Source organism: Cupressus sempervirens, chromosome 5 (assembly GCF_028749045.1).
Source record: "Cupressus sempervirens isolate cs-2001-9-10 chromosome 5, ASM2874904v1, whole genome shotgun sequence".
In the NCBI taxonomy this organism is placed as follows: domain Eukaryota; kingdom Viridiplantae; phylum Streptophyta; class Pinopsida; order Cupressales; family Cupressaceae; genus Cupressus; species Cupressus sempervirens.
Window position 1 is genome coordinate 97,081,809 of NC_143122.1, and position 13,492 is coordinate 97,095,300.

The window sequence follows — 13,492 nt, forward strand, 5'->3', positions numbered from 1 at the left end:
TGCTAAAAAAATAAGTGCTCTGATCAAAATAGGAAAAGATTTTATTGCTTAAATTTAGACAGAAATTTCATTTAAGTAGCAGCATAGGGACATGATACTTCTTATAAAAGGATGATAGCATTCACCTCATTCACGGGGTTGCCCAAATTATTTTGGTAATGATAAAAATTTGCTTTTGCTTCTCTCAAAAATTTGTGTTCTATAGAATCTGAATTTGTAAGCGCCGAAATTATATAAGTTGATGTCACATTTCAACAAGCATTTTAGTTTTTGTCATCCTTTCAACGGATATCCCCCTCATTCGTAGTGGTTGCCCAAATTATTTTTAAGATCATAAAATATTAGTTTTTTTTAATTTGTAGGTGCAGAAGTCTTAGTTTTTACAAGAATGATCCTGAGAAATATGACATATTTCAACAGCCATTTCAGCTTTTCGTATTCATTTTAACAAAAAGAAATCTCAAATGTCACGATAATCTTGAGCACGCATCAATGTCGGTCTCTCATAAATGTATAGGGCTTCATAATCCATGGACTTGGTTTTTAAGAAACAAAATTAGCCTCCCCCTCATAAGAATAAGGCCCAGCCTCTACATTGTGGGTTTTCGAAGTAGAGGAAATTTCAAATGATCTTGATAACAAAACATTCTGCTTGTTTCCAAAAAACAGCTTAATAAGAAAAATTTATCATTAAATTGCAGCACTGCCATTTTACAAAAGAATGGTTGTTAGCATTAAACCTCTAGCATTCCTAAAAGCTACAATATTATTTGCAAGCAACGATTCTAACCCCCTAATATTCAAACTGCCAAATTTTATTACCTCTTTTAAGTTCTAAATTCTCGACTTGTTTTCTCTATTGTAATCCGTTCTTCCTTACCAGCAAAATGTCCGAGTCACATTTCCTGAGTTACCTTACACAATTGAATGTCTTGACTTATAACAGCCTTCCCAAGGAAAACCCATCGCATCATGAATTTCAGCCACGGATTCGTAATAAATGAACACAAATTCACTAGACGTTTGAGATTTTGAGTGAAAAGTAATGTTACCCAAGATTTAACATGTACCAAATTACGTAACTCGAACAAATGCAATACACAAATTGGCTGTACCTGGACGTGGCCTAGTAATTAGTTTAAGTAATTACCGTGAAGATAAGATGAAGTGATCGCCATGATGACGATATGGGGTAAAACTTCATATAGAGTGCTTTATGTCTTAAAATTGATATGCCTGTTCTAGTAACAAAATTATCAAAAGAAAAATGTGACCTTACCTGCACATACTCGTACCAATTATAAAGATTTAGGAATGTACAGTTCACTTGAAAGATTGATTGAAAATTCTTCCGTGTTTGGACCAAAATATAAGCACAAGTGATTTGCTATCAACTACTAAGGAAAATTTGTTATAATATTTTGCTGCCCAAGGGAGATTTTTCATCACAAAGATCAAAACAGATCTAAAGAACGTAAACCCACAAACTTGCTATGGATGTCTCTAAAGCTATAACCCATTATTATTGAATGCTGAAATACTTTATATAAAGAGAGCGTCATCATAACTATTCTTCCAGACATTGAAATAGAAATTCAATAATGAACAGGATCAGAAAATTAATTGTATTGGTGTCTTTCTTTTAATAAGTAGAAAGGTAAAGTATACTAAAATATACATAGAAATTACAAATTTCTTCTGCTACCTTTGTATACAAAGAATATCCAATGCATCCACATTAAATATGCATGGAAAGTTGGGAAACAATGTAAATGCATAAGATCCGTGACCCGTCCTCACATGGAATTGGAAAAATAAGCATTGCCAAAGCAACTAGTCTCATATATGCATTCTTTTGTTTAGTAGGCATCCACTTTAGGAGAAAACTACCAGTGCAAATTTTGGATAAATTGCTAAATATAGATCCATTATGCAAACTATATTAATTTACACTTTCTCAGCAAGAATAACTATGGATAAAAATTGAAGTGAATAATAACCATAACACCCTTCTTTAATCTATAAAGATCTTGAAGACAGCTTACAGATCTGAAAGCCTCTTGCCATTTATAAAGTCTACAACTTGAGTAACTGCTCCCTCCATTGCCAGTGCTACAGTAGAGAGATTCTCCAGAAACTCTTCTGCAGTTGGTTTCTCTCCATCAACAACATCTGTTATAGCTTTGATATATATAGTAGGAACAGAAAAAAGATCTGTGACATATGCAATGGCAGCACCCTGGTTCACAGCATTGCATGCATTTTATTGGATGATATTGGAAAGTGATGAAATGAAATCCAACTATGCTTGAAAAAACAGCTACTACTGGAAAATTTCGATAACATGCCAAACTTTACCAAATAGAATGGCATCTGTTAGTAACACATTTCATTTCTTAAGCTTCATTTAATGTACATTGAAATGCTAAAAAAGCCATCGAATTGTAACAAATGTGCCAGTGTTCTTGTCCCTCATGCAATACAGCATAACAGTTACTAACTTACTACATCGATTTGTAACACATCTAGATAAAAGAATGAATGCATAAGTGTTAATAGTATCATAAGTTGATGTATTAGAACCATTCATGAAATCCTTCATATTGAACAGAGACATAATTTAGAAAATCTCTGAGTGCAAGGGTACCCCAAACATATCATAGAGACAGCAAAAAATGGAAATTTTCAAGGCAGTAAGTCACAGTAACTTCTGTAGCAAATGCCTAGGATCAGTAGCAGCTTAAATTGTTGTTTCCTGTGTGTTTTCTGCATAAAATTAAGGTGATATATCTTTCAGGCAATCTCACACTGAGAGTAACTGCTTCACAAGAGATTTGCAAGGAAGTGAAGGTGCAAGTCTTTCTTGACTCGGACATCACTAACAGTCATCGTGAATTCTAAAAACAACACAAAAAAGGATGGCAACGAGTAGTACTTGGTGCTACCATATGCAGAGATGAATTTTGGAAAATCCTTCTGATTCATCATTCTCAATTAGGATTGACGGAAAGGATGAGTAAGATGAAGTAAAGCACTGCGGGGTGGACTGAGTTCTGATAGAGTCATTTGTAGGAAGTAGAAGTGTTACTGGCCACAGAATATTTTTGCAGAAATATTGAAGAGTGGGACAAATCTAGAAATTCAGAAACATAAATAAGGAAGCAGCATAGATTGCTGCAGCTGTAAAAGCAGGCTTGTGGGATCACCTGTAAAAAACAGGCTTGAGGGATCAGATTTGATCAGTGCGCAGAATATGCCTATATCAAAACCTTCCTGATAAATCATTGCTATGCCAGACACACAACACAAACCATGTCTTGCTCATCAAGACACATCACTAAGGTATTGAGATTGTATGCCACACCACAAAGAATAAGGTGAAATGGTAGGCAATAAAAGGTAACAGGCAGCTAAACTTAATGCTTAAACACCTGTTGAATGAAGGCAATCAATTCAGAACTATGGACCGTGTCAACTATAGGCAATGATGTCATCTGCACCATAACAAATAAAAAGGAAAGGTGCTAGGGGATAAAGAGTAGCAGGTGGCTAAACCTAATGCTTAAAACATTGTCATGTGAGCTAATCAATGTTAAACCATAAACCATCTCACATGTAACGTTTCCACAATCAAAATCCCCCAGACATTGTAATGTTTCTGCAATTAAAATCCCCCAGACTTTGTATGGTAATTGCTAAGTTGCTGATTTGGGTTCGGGGATGGATTCCGATTCGAGGTTCGGGTAAAAAAAAAATCCCATTGGGTTCGTGGGTGGGTTTGTGAGCACACACACACACAAGAGAAATATGCACAGTTGCAAAACAAAGTCATTTCACAGTATGAATAACTCTTGCTTGATCATTGATCAATGTCAAATGTCAACGATAAACATAAGTTATGCACAGTTGCAAAACAAAGTCATTTCACAGTATGAATAACTGTTGCTTGATCATTGATCAATGCCAAATGTCAACGATAAACATAAAATACTTGTTCATTAATATATCTTCATGATTGTAAAGAAAATCATACATTGAATTACTAAATTGCAAAACATAGACTAGTTCATCAAATAATAAAGTTCGAAACATAATGATAGATGACAAGTGTTTAGTAGTTCATCAATGATCATAGTATCAAATGCCCTTCAAGGGTCAAATGGATCATCATAAAATGAGGGATCAATGGCTTCATCCCCAACTGCAACTATATCTAGATCCTCATCATTGGAACCCAAACTGGTTCCAATAGTCCCATATGCTGCTATATCATCATCCTCCTCAACATAAGAGATTAGATGAGTGAAATATTTTTTATTAGGTTCCTTTTAGAGTTACACAAAAAAAAAAAAAAAAATACTCTTTAAAGTTGTTTTTTATCACATTTTGGACCCTATTGCCCTGGGTTCGCCATGGGTTTGCTCCAACAAGGACACAGGCAAACCCACAGTCCAAACTAAGGACCCCACCTGAACCCGCAACAAATCCAAACACGAAACCAGACCCACGTGGACCCGGACCCGAATCCGAGCAACAGGGAACAAACCCGGCTTCTTAGGAAAATTTCCATCAGAAGCCTAAATCAATCATCAGTGCCAAGTAAATTCCACTAGATCAAGCTCAGCTAAGCTTCAGCTCCATTTATAACTGATCAACCATTAGTGTACAACCCCCTCCCACAACTCCCCTGCAACCCCCAAACCCACCTATCAGCAATGACCTTTTAATTGCAAGGTTGAGACACCATTTTTCTAACATTCTCCCACTTGTCCAACACCTTGCAAGAGTAACAGGGGGATCAACGGCATGATTTAATTGCTAGGGATCGAGAGGCTTGTTAGACTCCGAACACAAACTGAACTTCTTTGCACTCAGAGGCTTAAGATAAAGAATCTACAACACTCATCAAGGTATTAACCTTAACCAACTTTACACGACCATCCTTGACCATATCTCTTACAAAATGATATTGTACATCAATGTGCCTGGTCTTGATATGAAATGTTACATTCTTAACAAGGCAGATTACACTTCCATGATAAACTGTCACGGCAGTTTGTTTTATTCCAATAAGCATGAGCAGGTGACATATACTCACTTTTAGTAGTGGACAAAACAACGAACAATTATCACTAGTCAAAGTGATTGCACACCAAATAAGTAAACATATAAGCATTAATGGATTGTTTTCTATCAATATCACTTAATCAAAGTCCATATAACCGTGAACATCAACAGAAAGCTCATTTCCTATTAAATTATCATGATAACATAAGGAATACTTTGAAGTACCAAACAAATACCTAACCTCTTTTAACTACATACTAATGACCTCTACCAGGAATAGACATATCCAAAAATGAACTCCCGCTGCTTGGGTAATGTCTAGTCTTGTGTAGACCATAGAATATATCAAACTTCCAATTGCACTACGGCAAGGCACCTTGCTCATGTCTTCAATCTATGATGGGGATGTGTTGTGAGATTTTCACGCCATCGTCCCATTGCAAATGGGAAACAGCCTCTTCAACTATAGCAGTAGTTGTCTTAGGTGGTAACAATTTTCAAGTCTCCAAGTCAAGGATGTAGTTTTGAGCAAGTTTGGCCTACTGGGAAGTCAAGACAATTAGGGATATGCACAAAAGTTGGGCTAAGCTAGTCAAGGAGATGGACACAAGTTAGATTCATTGGAAAATCCTTGTTCCAGCCTCAATTTGACCTTAGAAAGCCAAGAAAGGTTGTGGGAGGTAACATTGTTGAAGGGAAGCTAAATCCTGAATTTGGCTAAGTCTGAAATTTTTTGAAAACCCCCAAAATCTAGAATCCTTATTATAACTACTACAAAGCAAAAGTTTCTTCGATGGATATTTTGCAACCAACAATTTTGTGAAAATCAAGTCACAAAATAGGATGACCAGCTACAACATATGAGATAGAGTCTCTCCTACATTAAAGGGAAGGCTCCCCCTTCTCACCGTTCCTTGGATCAACTCAATGTAAGTAAGAAGTTGAGAGATTCGTAAGAGTATTACCAATATTCTTCTTCTCTTAACTTCCAGAAAAGAATCCACTTATGCATGGAGCGAGTAATGGGCAAAATGAAATCTCTTACACTTCTATCTAGTAGTTGGAAACGGTGATACCGATAAACCAACACCAACTCAAAGGCTGATTGAAAGTGTATTGGTTTGGCTCTAAGTCTTGTTTGTCTAATTTATAAAAAAAAATCACTACCATTGGGGCGCAAAGACTTGTAAAAGTAGATGATCTCTATTCTATTTTTCGTGAATTTGAGATGGTAATACAAGCTACAGTCAAAACTTCTAGTCTATGTATCACCACAATCACTCCCAATCAAAGCTTCAGCTCTGATTGCTTCTTAACTCACTATGCTCTATTTTTTAACACACAATAATAACATGAATCAAAAACAATAGGAACAAATTACAATCAAAGCTTCTAATTTACTCTATCGCAATTGCTTCCAGTCAAAGCTTTGAATCCAATTACTTCTTTTATTCACTTTTCTCCCAAATTCGTACTACACAGTCAAAGTTATACTTGCACAAGTTTGGCAAAGCTTTCTTGCATACAACAAAAGATAATTTTTACAATGAGGGGGGACTCTTTTATATAGGCCAAAGAGTTGAGAAAAAGATGGAGGAAAAAATGGGAACAACTCAACCAACTTTGACCCAGTCTAACTAACAAGATAAATAATTGGATTACATACCATGAGGACATGCAAATTGTATTACATGCAATCACACAACTTCATGCAATACATCCTCTTCAACCTACAAAGATGAAATAGAGAAGAAAGAAGATGAAAGAGAATCAAAACAATCCTAAGGATTGTTCTGAAGGGCCTTGTACTTGGCGATGCTATCCCAGATGATCACAGGATCAAGAGTTCCTGTATTTCGTGCCACTACATTCACCTTGATAATCATGGTGTTGTATCTTTTGATAGCCTCTGATCTAATGAATTATCCGTTGTCAATTGGAATCTTGATGTGATCAGTTTTTCCTCGTTCAAGTTGTCATGAATTCTCCTTTGTAGATGAATTCTCAATGGTTGTCAGGACGTAAACTCGAAACAACTTTCTATCAACACCTTTAACTCTGTTTTTTTTTGAAGCAAAGTGCAAGCTTGGCGCATTCTCATAGGAACTCATGTTCCAAAGCCACCATTGGGCAAGTGGAGACCACATGAATAATTGCTTCTTGAGAATTAAAGCACATCTTGACAGGATGTCATTGTTCTTTGCAAACAAAAACATCTTTCAATGAAACTGGATCCATGAAAACTTTGGCATTTAAGTTACAATGACGAATTTGTGAGATATGAGTGCTAGAAGTATGGATTAGATACTTGTGAAACACATATGATGGCTGGAAATGAATCGGAAAGCATATGTATTTGGGTGAAAGGGCCAAAGTCGAACTTAGAAGAATGGATTACATGTGGGCAATGATGGGTTTTATGTAAATGCTTTGAGGAATGAAGGTTGGGTACATGGGAATGCATGCAAATGATGACTTTTGACTTTGAGTGACCTTTAGTCAAAAATAGGTTCTCAAGTTGCAATTACATGTAAAGTGATTTACATGTAATTGTGACATGCGATTGAGTTCGAAGGATGGAAATGCGTGTAAGTGAGAATGAAGAATGAGCATAAATAGTGGCAATTGAGGGCCATCCATCCAATCAACACCCACTAAGGCTAAACCATTGGTTTTCATTGTTACTAATCTAATAGTTTTGGTTGTTACGAGTCTAAAGAAAAGTGGGATCGAATCCCCACCACGGAATACATCGCTCTACATGCCCGGAGCTGCTGCTCTTTCTGCTGGTTCCGAGACCCTATTATTTATCAAGGGTGAACGGGAAAGGATGCTCGCTCTCTTCTATTGCTCACTTACTTAAAGGATGCTCACTCTCTTCTATTGCTCACTTAGAGAAATCTCGCTCTCTTCTGTTGCTCACTTAAAGGATACTCGCTCTCTTATGTTTCTTAAAGGATGCTTCTTTCCCCCAATGTTTTGTCCCTCCCTCCCCTTCCTTTCTTGTTGTGGGCCTTCAATCTCGATCTGCAGGGTCTGGATCTTAGTCTCTGCAATGTCTGAGATGAAAAATACTATGGCATGTAATGATGAATGTGGAATGAAAAGATGCACTTGCATGAAATAGTAGAAGATGGAGTGCAGTGAAATGCACTTACATTTTTGGGAATGAACTTGCAACTTCTTCCAAAAGAAGAAAAATGAGAAAGAAAGCAAACAAACAATGAAAACAAGCACAAAACAAACACAAGCCATTGGTCTTAGATTCAAACATGTCAAAAAACATATTGCTTTCAAGTGCAAATTCGAATTTTGGAGTTTGGGGAAAATCCAAATATGTGAAAATGAGAGTTTTCATCATATTTAAAGGCAAAATGCACTTTTCATGGCATATCTATGAACAAGTGTATAGCATCAAGCTAAAATATGCAACAAAATAGCAAGATAGGCATGAATTAATAAGCAAGGTTGAACTTGTCTACTTATGTAATAACCCTATTTGGTTATGCTTCTAGCAATACCACTTATTCAGACATTTGACATTTCAACAATCACTTGGTAGACAACCCAATTATCATTGAATATATGGTATTTAAAATTCCAAAACACAGTATTGGAAAATGCAAAAATTATTCACAAATTCAGCTAACCTTAGCCATATACATTGCTCAAATAAATATCAAACACTAGTATATAATTCTAACATGTGAATTTGCACATTTAAATCTAAAACAACAAATGGCTCACAACAAATTCTGAATTTATTCATTAACTTACTATGCTTTAGACAATTCCCGCTCAATCACATAAAGATTTTATTACCAGCAAAACCACAAACGTCCAGCCTTGAGAAATCCAAATTAGAAATTACCAAAAATCAGATCTATAAATTACCAAACTCTCCAAGATAGAATTGCCCTCTCAACCATAGTCAATACAATAAGAGAAGACACTGAATTATCCCAACCAACAATTGCTCAGCCACATGAAATACAGAATAAGAAGCCACCATGAAAATCTCATCATTCACAAGAAACCAATCTCCAGTATACTTCAGCAATGGAGCAAAAACCTCAGATCAAACCCTTATACCTCAACAAGGGATTTGAAAATCAGAACCTTAGAAAAGCCACAAAGGCAACAAAAGAAAATACATATTCAAGCGTGCTTTCCCCAATGAAATGAGCTCTCTTTTATAATCTTTCGTTGGCCAAAGTTTCCTAAAAAACTCTAGTTCAGAAATTGTGGAAGTTTCCCAAAAGAAGTCAACACTTGACACTTTTCAGCATACTTTTTAGAAATATCTCTTAATGTTATTATTATAATAATATAAATATCATTATAATAATGCAACTGGATAATTATTGAATAAATAAGAGCGCATGCAATTTATTAACCTTATTTACGGCAGGTGACGACCAACTGCCAAAGCCACTCACTGCACTACCAAAAATAGCAACTACTAAAAATAGACTTACTAAACATAGTAAATCCACTACTGGGACCCCCAAAACACCCTGTCAACTCACAAGGATCGCTATGATGACCTAACTCCATCAACTACATGGCCTTGCCAAAAACGGGGACATTACAACTTACTTGGAGATTAATGAGCCAAATAAGGAGGATTAATAGGTTTGAAGACAAATTCTCCTCCAAATGCGGATTCTCAAACAACTATTTGACTTCCTCAACACTTGCAAGTAATGGATATTATTGTGCAATGAATGGACGTTTTGCATGAGAATCCCCAAAAACATGGTCTCTTTCCTTCAATACACAAGACGTTTTTTGCAAAAACCAAATATCACAAAATGCATTGTTTCTTGCATGGATTTCAATGCCTAATGCATGGGAGTGCATAAATATGCAAAAAACAACCTTGATCTTGGTGTTTTCAAGCCATTACATGGGCAGATCTAAGTTCTTGGACAGGGAAAACATGAAGTTTTTTGCCCTTGAATCTTCACATTCGGGTTCTCTCTTTGCCAATGCATGAAAAGAGATGCAAAACGCACTCTAGATTGAATTTGCATATTTTTAAAAACATTGATTGGCTTCTTTAAAAAAACGCACTCTAGGAGTGCAATTGCATATTTAAAAACATGCATTTTCCCTCAACATGCAAAACAGATTCTAGGAGTAACAATGCATATTTTAAAAACTTGTTATGATAACCCTTTTAGTGTAGGTGATTGCATATTTTATAAAGACTCAAATATGCAAGTCTCACTCTAGAAGGCATGTTGCATGTTTTAAAATGCATGTATTTACAAGTGTTTTAAAAATGTCTTCTTTAGTTCAAAAACATGGTCTCTAGAGGCATTTGCATATTTACATGCAAATGGGTTGAAAGACATGTTTTGCACAACGTAAGTGATCAACTGAGCACATGTTTAATTGAGTTTTGAGGAAATATCACTTAATTGGGTCAAAAATAACATTTGTATAATAGAATTAACATATTATGAGCAAATGTAATTTTAAAAAGTGATATTTAACTTAAATGTTTCAAATAAAACATAAAGTTACTCAAAAATAAATCACACCATATAGTTAATATAGTCACTTAAGTGAAATATTAAAAAGCAACAACTTATAAATATAACATAAAGTGCTCTATAATTACTTCAAGTGATCAATTTAAATGATAAAGTAACTTAAAATCATCGCATAAAGTGATTTTAAGTTATATTTTTCAAAAAGTGAATGTCAACATTATAATATAACATGACTTTTTACATCATGCAATTGCACCTAGCGAGTCCACTTTTTGGGCACTAAAATAATCATATATTTTGATTACTAATTCCAATTAAGTCGTAAGATAGATCGAATTGAAGGGAAAACCGAAAGCAATGATTTGAGCAAAGCCAAAAGACCAAAAGGTAATAAACACACACTCAAAAATAAGAAAAAAGGACATTGAAGGCTTCAAAAATAAAGCATTGACTCAACAAATAGAAAAACTAAAAAGACTTGACGAAAGCCTGCAGTTCAAGGATTCATTATATCAATTGGAGTTGATTGGTCAATCAATGCTAGCCAATTAAATAATGAACTAACTCAAAGAAATGTGAAACTGAATTGAAAAAATTTCTTACTGTTATCTACATTTTGTGGTGACAAAATGCAGGACAACAAAACTTATCTCAAACATCTTGATAGTATTTATCTTGAGCTCCTCCAGCCTCTTGAGTTGAACAAATGCCTAAGTGTTTAATTGGGGAGTTATCTTGCAAGCAAGATTCCCAACACCTGATCAAAATCCAACCATGTCTTCGGAAAAATCCCAATAACCCCCAAAATTTTGCCCCACTTGATGGTGAGTTTCAAGTGCAATTTGAAGAGAAAAATGAAGGGAAAATGCAAAATGGTGATTTTTGATGAAAATTGGTCAAGGTTTAAAGTTTATCCCAAGAACATGGCACAATCCACCCGTCTCTTGGAAAAATCCCAACGACTTGGTGGAAATTGGGGATGAAGAGGGGTCAAATTAGCAAAATTTTGGAAAAAAAATGATTAAATGTTTGGGAAAAATCCCAAGGATGTGGCAAAATCTATCTATCTCTTAGGAAAATTCCCAGAGACATGGCAGAATCCGCCTATCTCTTAGGAAAAATCCCAACCACTAAGGGAATCTGTTGGCTCCTTGGGAGAATTCCCTAACCAAACTCAATTTTCGCCCTCCAAACACAAGTCAAATCCCAATGATGACCTAACTTCCGCCATGAATCTAGGAGCATTGAAAAACGTCTTGATGCATACTGGAGATTCTAAACAATGGTAAGATCGATTGAAGACAACATTTTGATGAATGAGGGTGTAAGAATGAATCAGATCAGACCCTGAAACATAGTGATTAGACCTTAAAAAGGATCAAAGTTTCAATCTAAATTGTTGTTTTTTCTAGGATCGTTTCTGCAAATGTAGTAACATTGCCAATGTGATTAATGATTTCAAAATGCAGATTTGAATCTCATATAAATATGAGAAGAGACATGTCTCTTCAAGAGACATGTCCCTATAGTTAGTCATCTTTAGTTAACTATATGTATAACTCACCTTTAAGTATATATGTAACACTAATATATTAACCATATATGTAATATATTATTATATAATAAGATATAATGTATAATATATATAATATATATTATATATACATTATTCTTATCAATAATATAAGACATAAAATAATGTTCATATAAATCATGAATACAACTACTCAAGGTAATGAGTATATCACTTCGACTGATGCTATACTTCAACACTCCCTCTTAGCAAGGGATAAGTGACAAAAACATTTTATGAGATATCCGTATCAAGGATATCTATACACAACATATTATCTGACTTTAACACTCTGAAATAGTGACTTGTCAAATAACTACAATCACAATGTTATGAACACTATCATAACATATATTATGATTTCTAATTGTCTGAAACAATATGTAGAGTAATCACAATGCTTTCGTTATCAATGACTTTCGGCGTATCCAAAACAAAAATTGTCATAATAACAAGCCTATCATCTGCAAGATCGTTATCTTACAAAGATTACCTTTTGTCTATTCGTTGTCATGGTGTCTGGCAAAATCCGGCCCAAAGAACCATGATAACAAGTCTATCATTTATAAGATCATCATCTTATAATGGTTACCTTCTGTTTATATATGTCAATGAAAGATTGTCACCATTCATTACATATCATGTGTGAAATAGTAACCACCATGAACCCAATCAAAGGGTGGTACAAAGGTTTTTCACCTCATACTTCTCTCTCATAGAGGAGAGCACATTATAAAGAATTTCTCTTAGAACTTCTCCTCAAAGAGAAGATATCATCCACAAAGGATTGTATTTCAAAATCTCTCCTATGAACATCGATCCTGGGAAGTCGAGTCCTCTAGTTACTTCCTTAGAAACTCTCTTTACCCAAGGATGCTTGTCGAACTAATCACTCCCTCATGGTATATGTAGGAGTAGGCCCATCAACATCATGTTGTCACCCACATGTATTTCCAGACATCCTTTGAGTATCAATCTTCTAAGCTTCTGCATTGTCTTTAAAGATGTGTCACACTCCCTCTTAATGTAGAAGAATCTCATAATCTCAATCATCAAAGATGATAACCATACTTTATCCATCTTGATCATCAGGGTCTTTGGAACTACTATCAAAGTTTGCACAATATTTGGCAACATATGTAAAGTACCAACATTCTTTTTCCTATACGAATATCCTCAAACATAAAGGAAAAGATCAAAGCAAATAACCCTTATAGTATGTATAAAATTACAAATAAATGAATAGATAAATGTAAAAGATACAAGTATTTATCTGTCTGTGAGGATCATTGAATATCTCCTTCTCTAAGGATGGTTCAAGTGGGAATGAAACATTGCTTACTATTTCCCC

General features: G+C 35.1%; 1 protein-coding gene across 2 annotated transcripts in view; it reads right to left on the reverse strand.

Moving 5' to 3' along the window:
- Positions 1–1,602: 1,602 nt before the first annotated feature.
- MTN1 (methylthioadenosine nucleosidase 1) overlaps positions 1,603–13,492 on the reverse strand; it is a 93,911-nt gene continuing 82,021 nt past the window's right edge. Inside the window, exon 8 of one of the 2 annotated variants that reach the window (XM_089828783.1) lies at positions 1,603–2,239. In XM_089828783.1, the coding sequence (XP_089684909.1) occupies positions 2,042–2,239 (198 nt within the window). In that variant the 3' untranslated portion in view covers positions 1,603–2,041. The remainder of the gene's footprint in view (positions 2,240–13,492) is intronic. The other variant, XM_089828784.1, reaches the window with a different exon arrangement.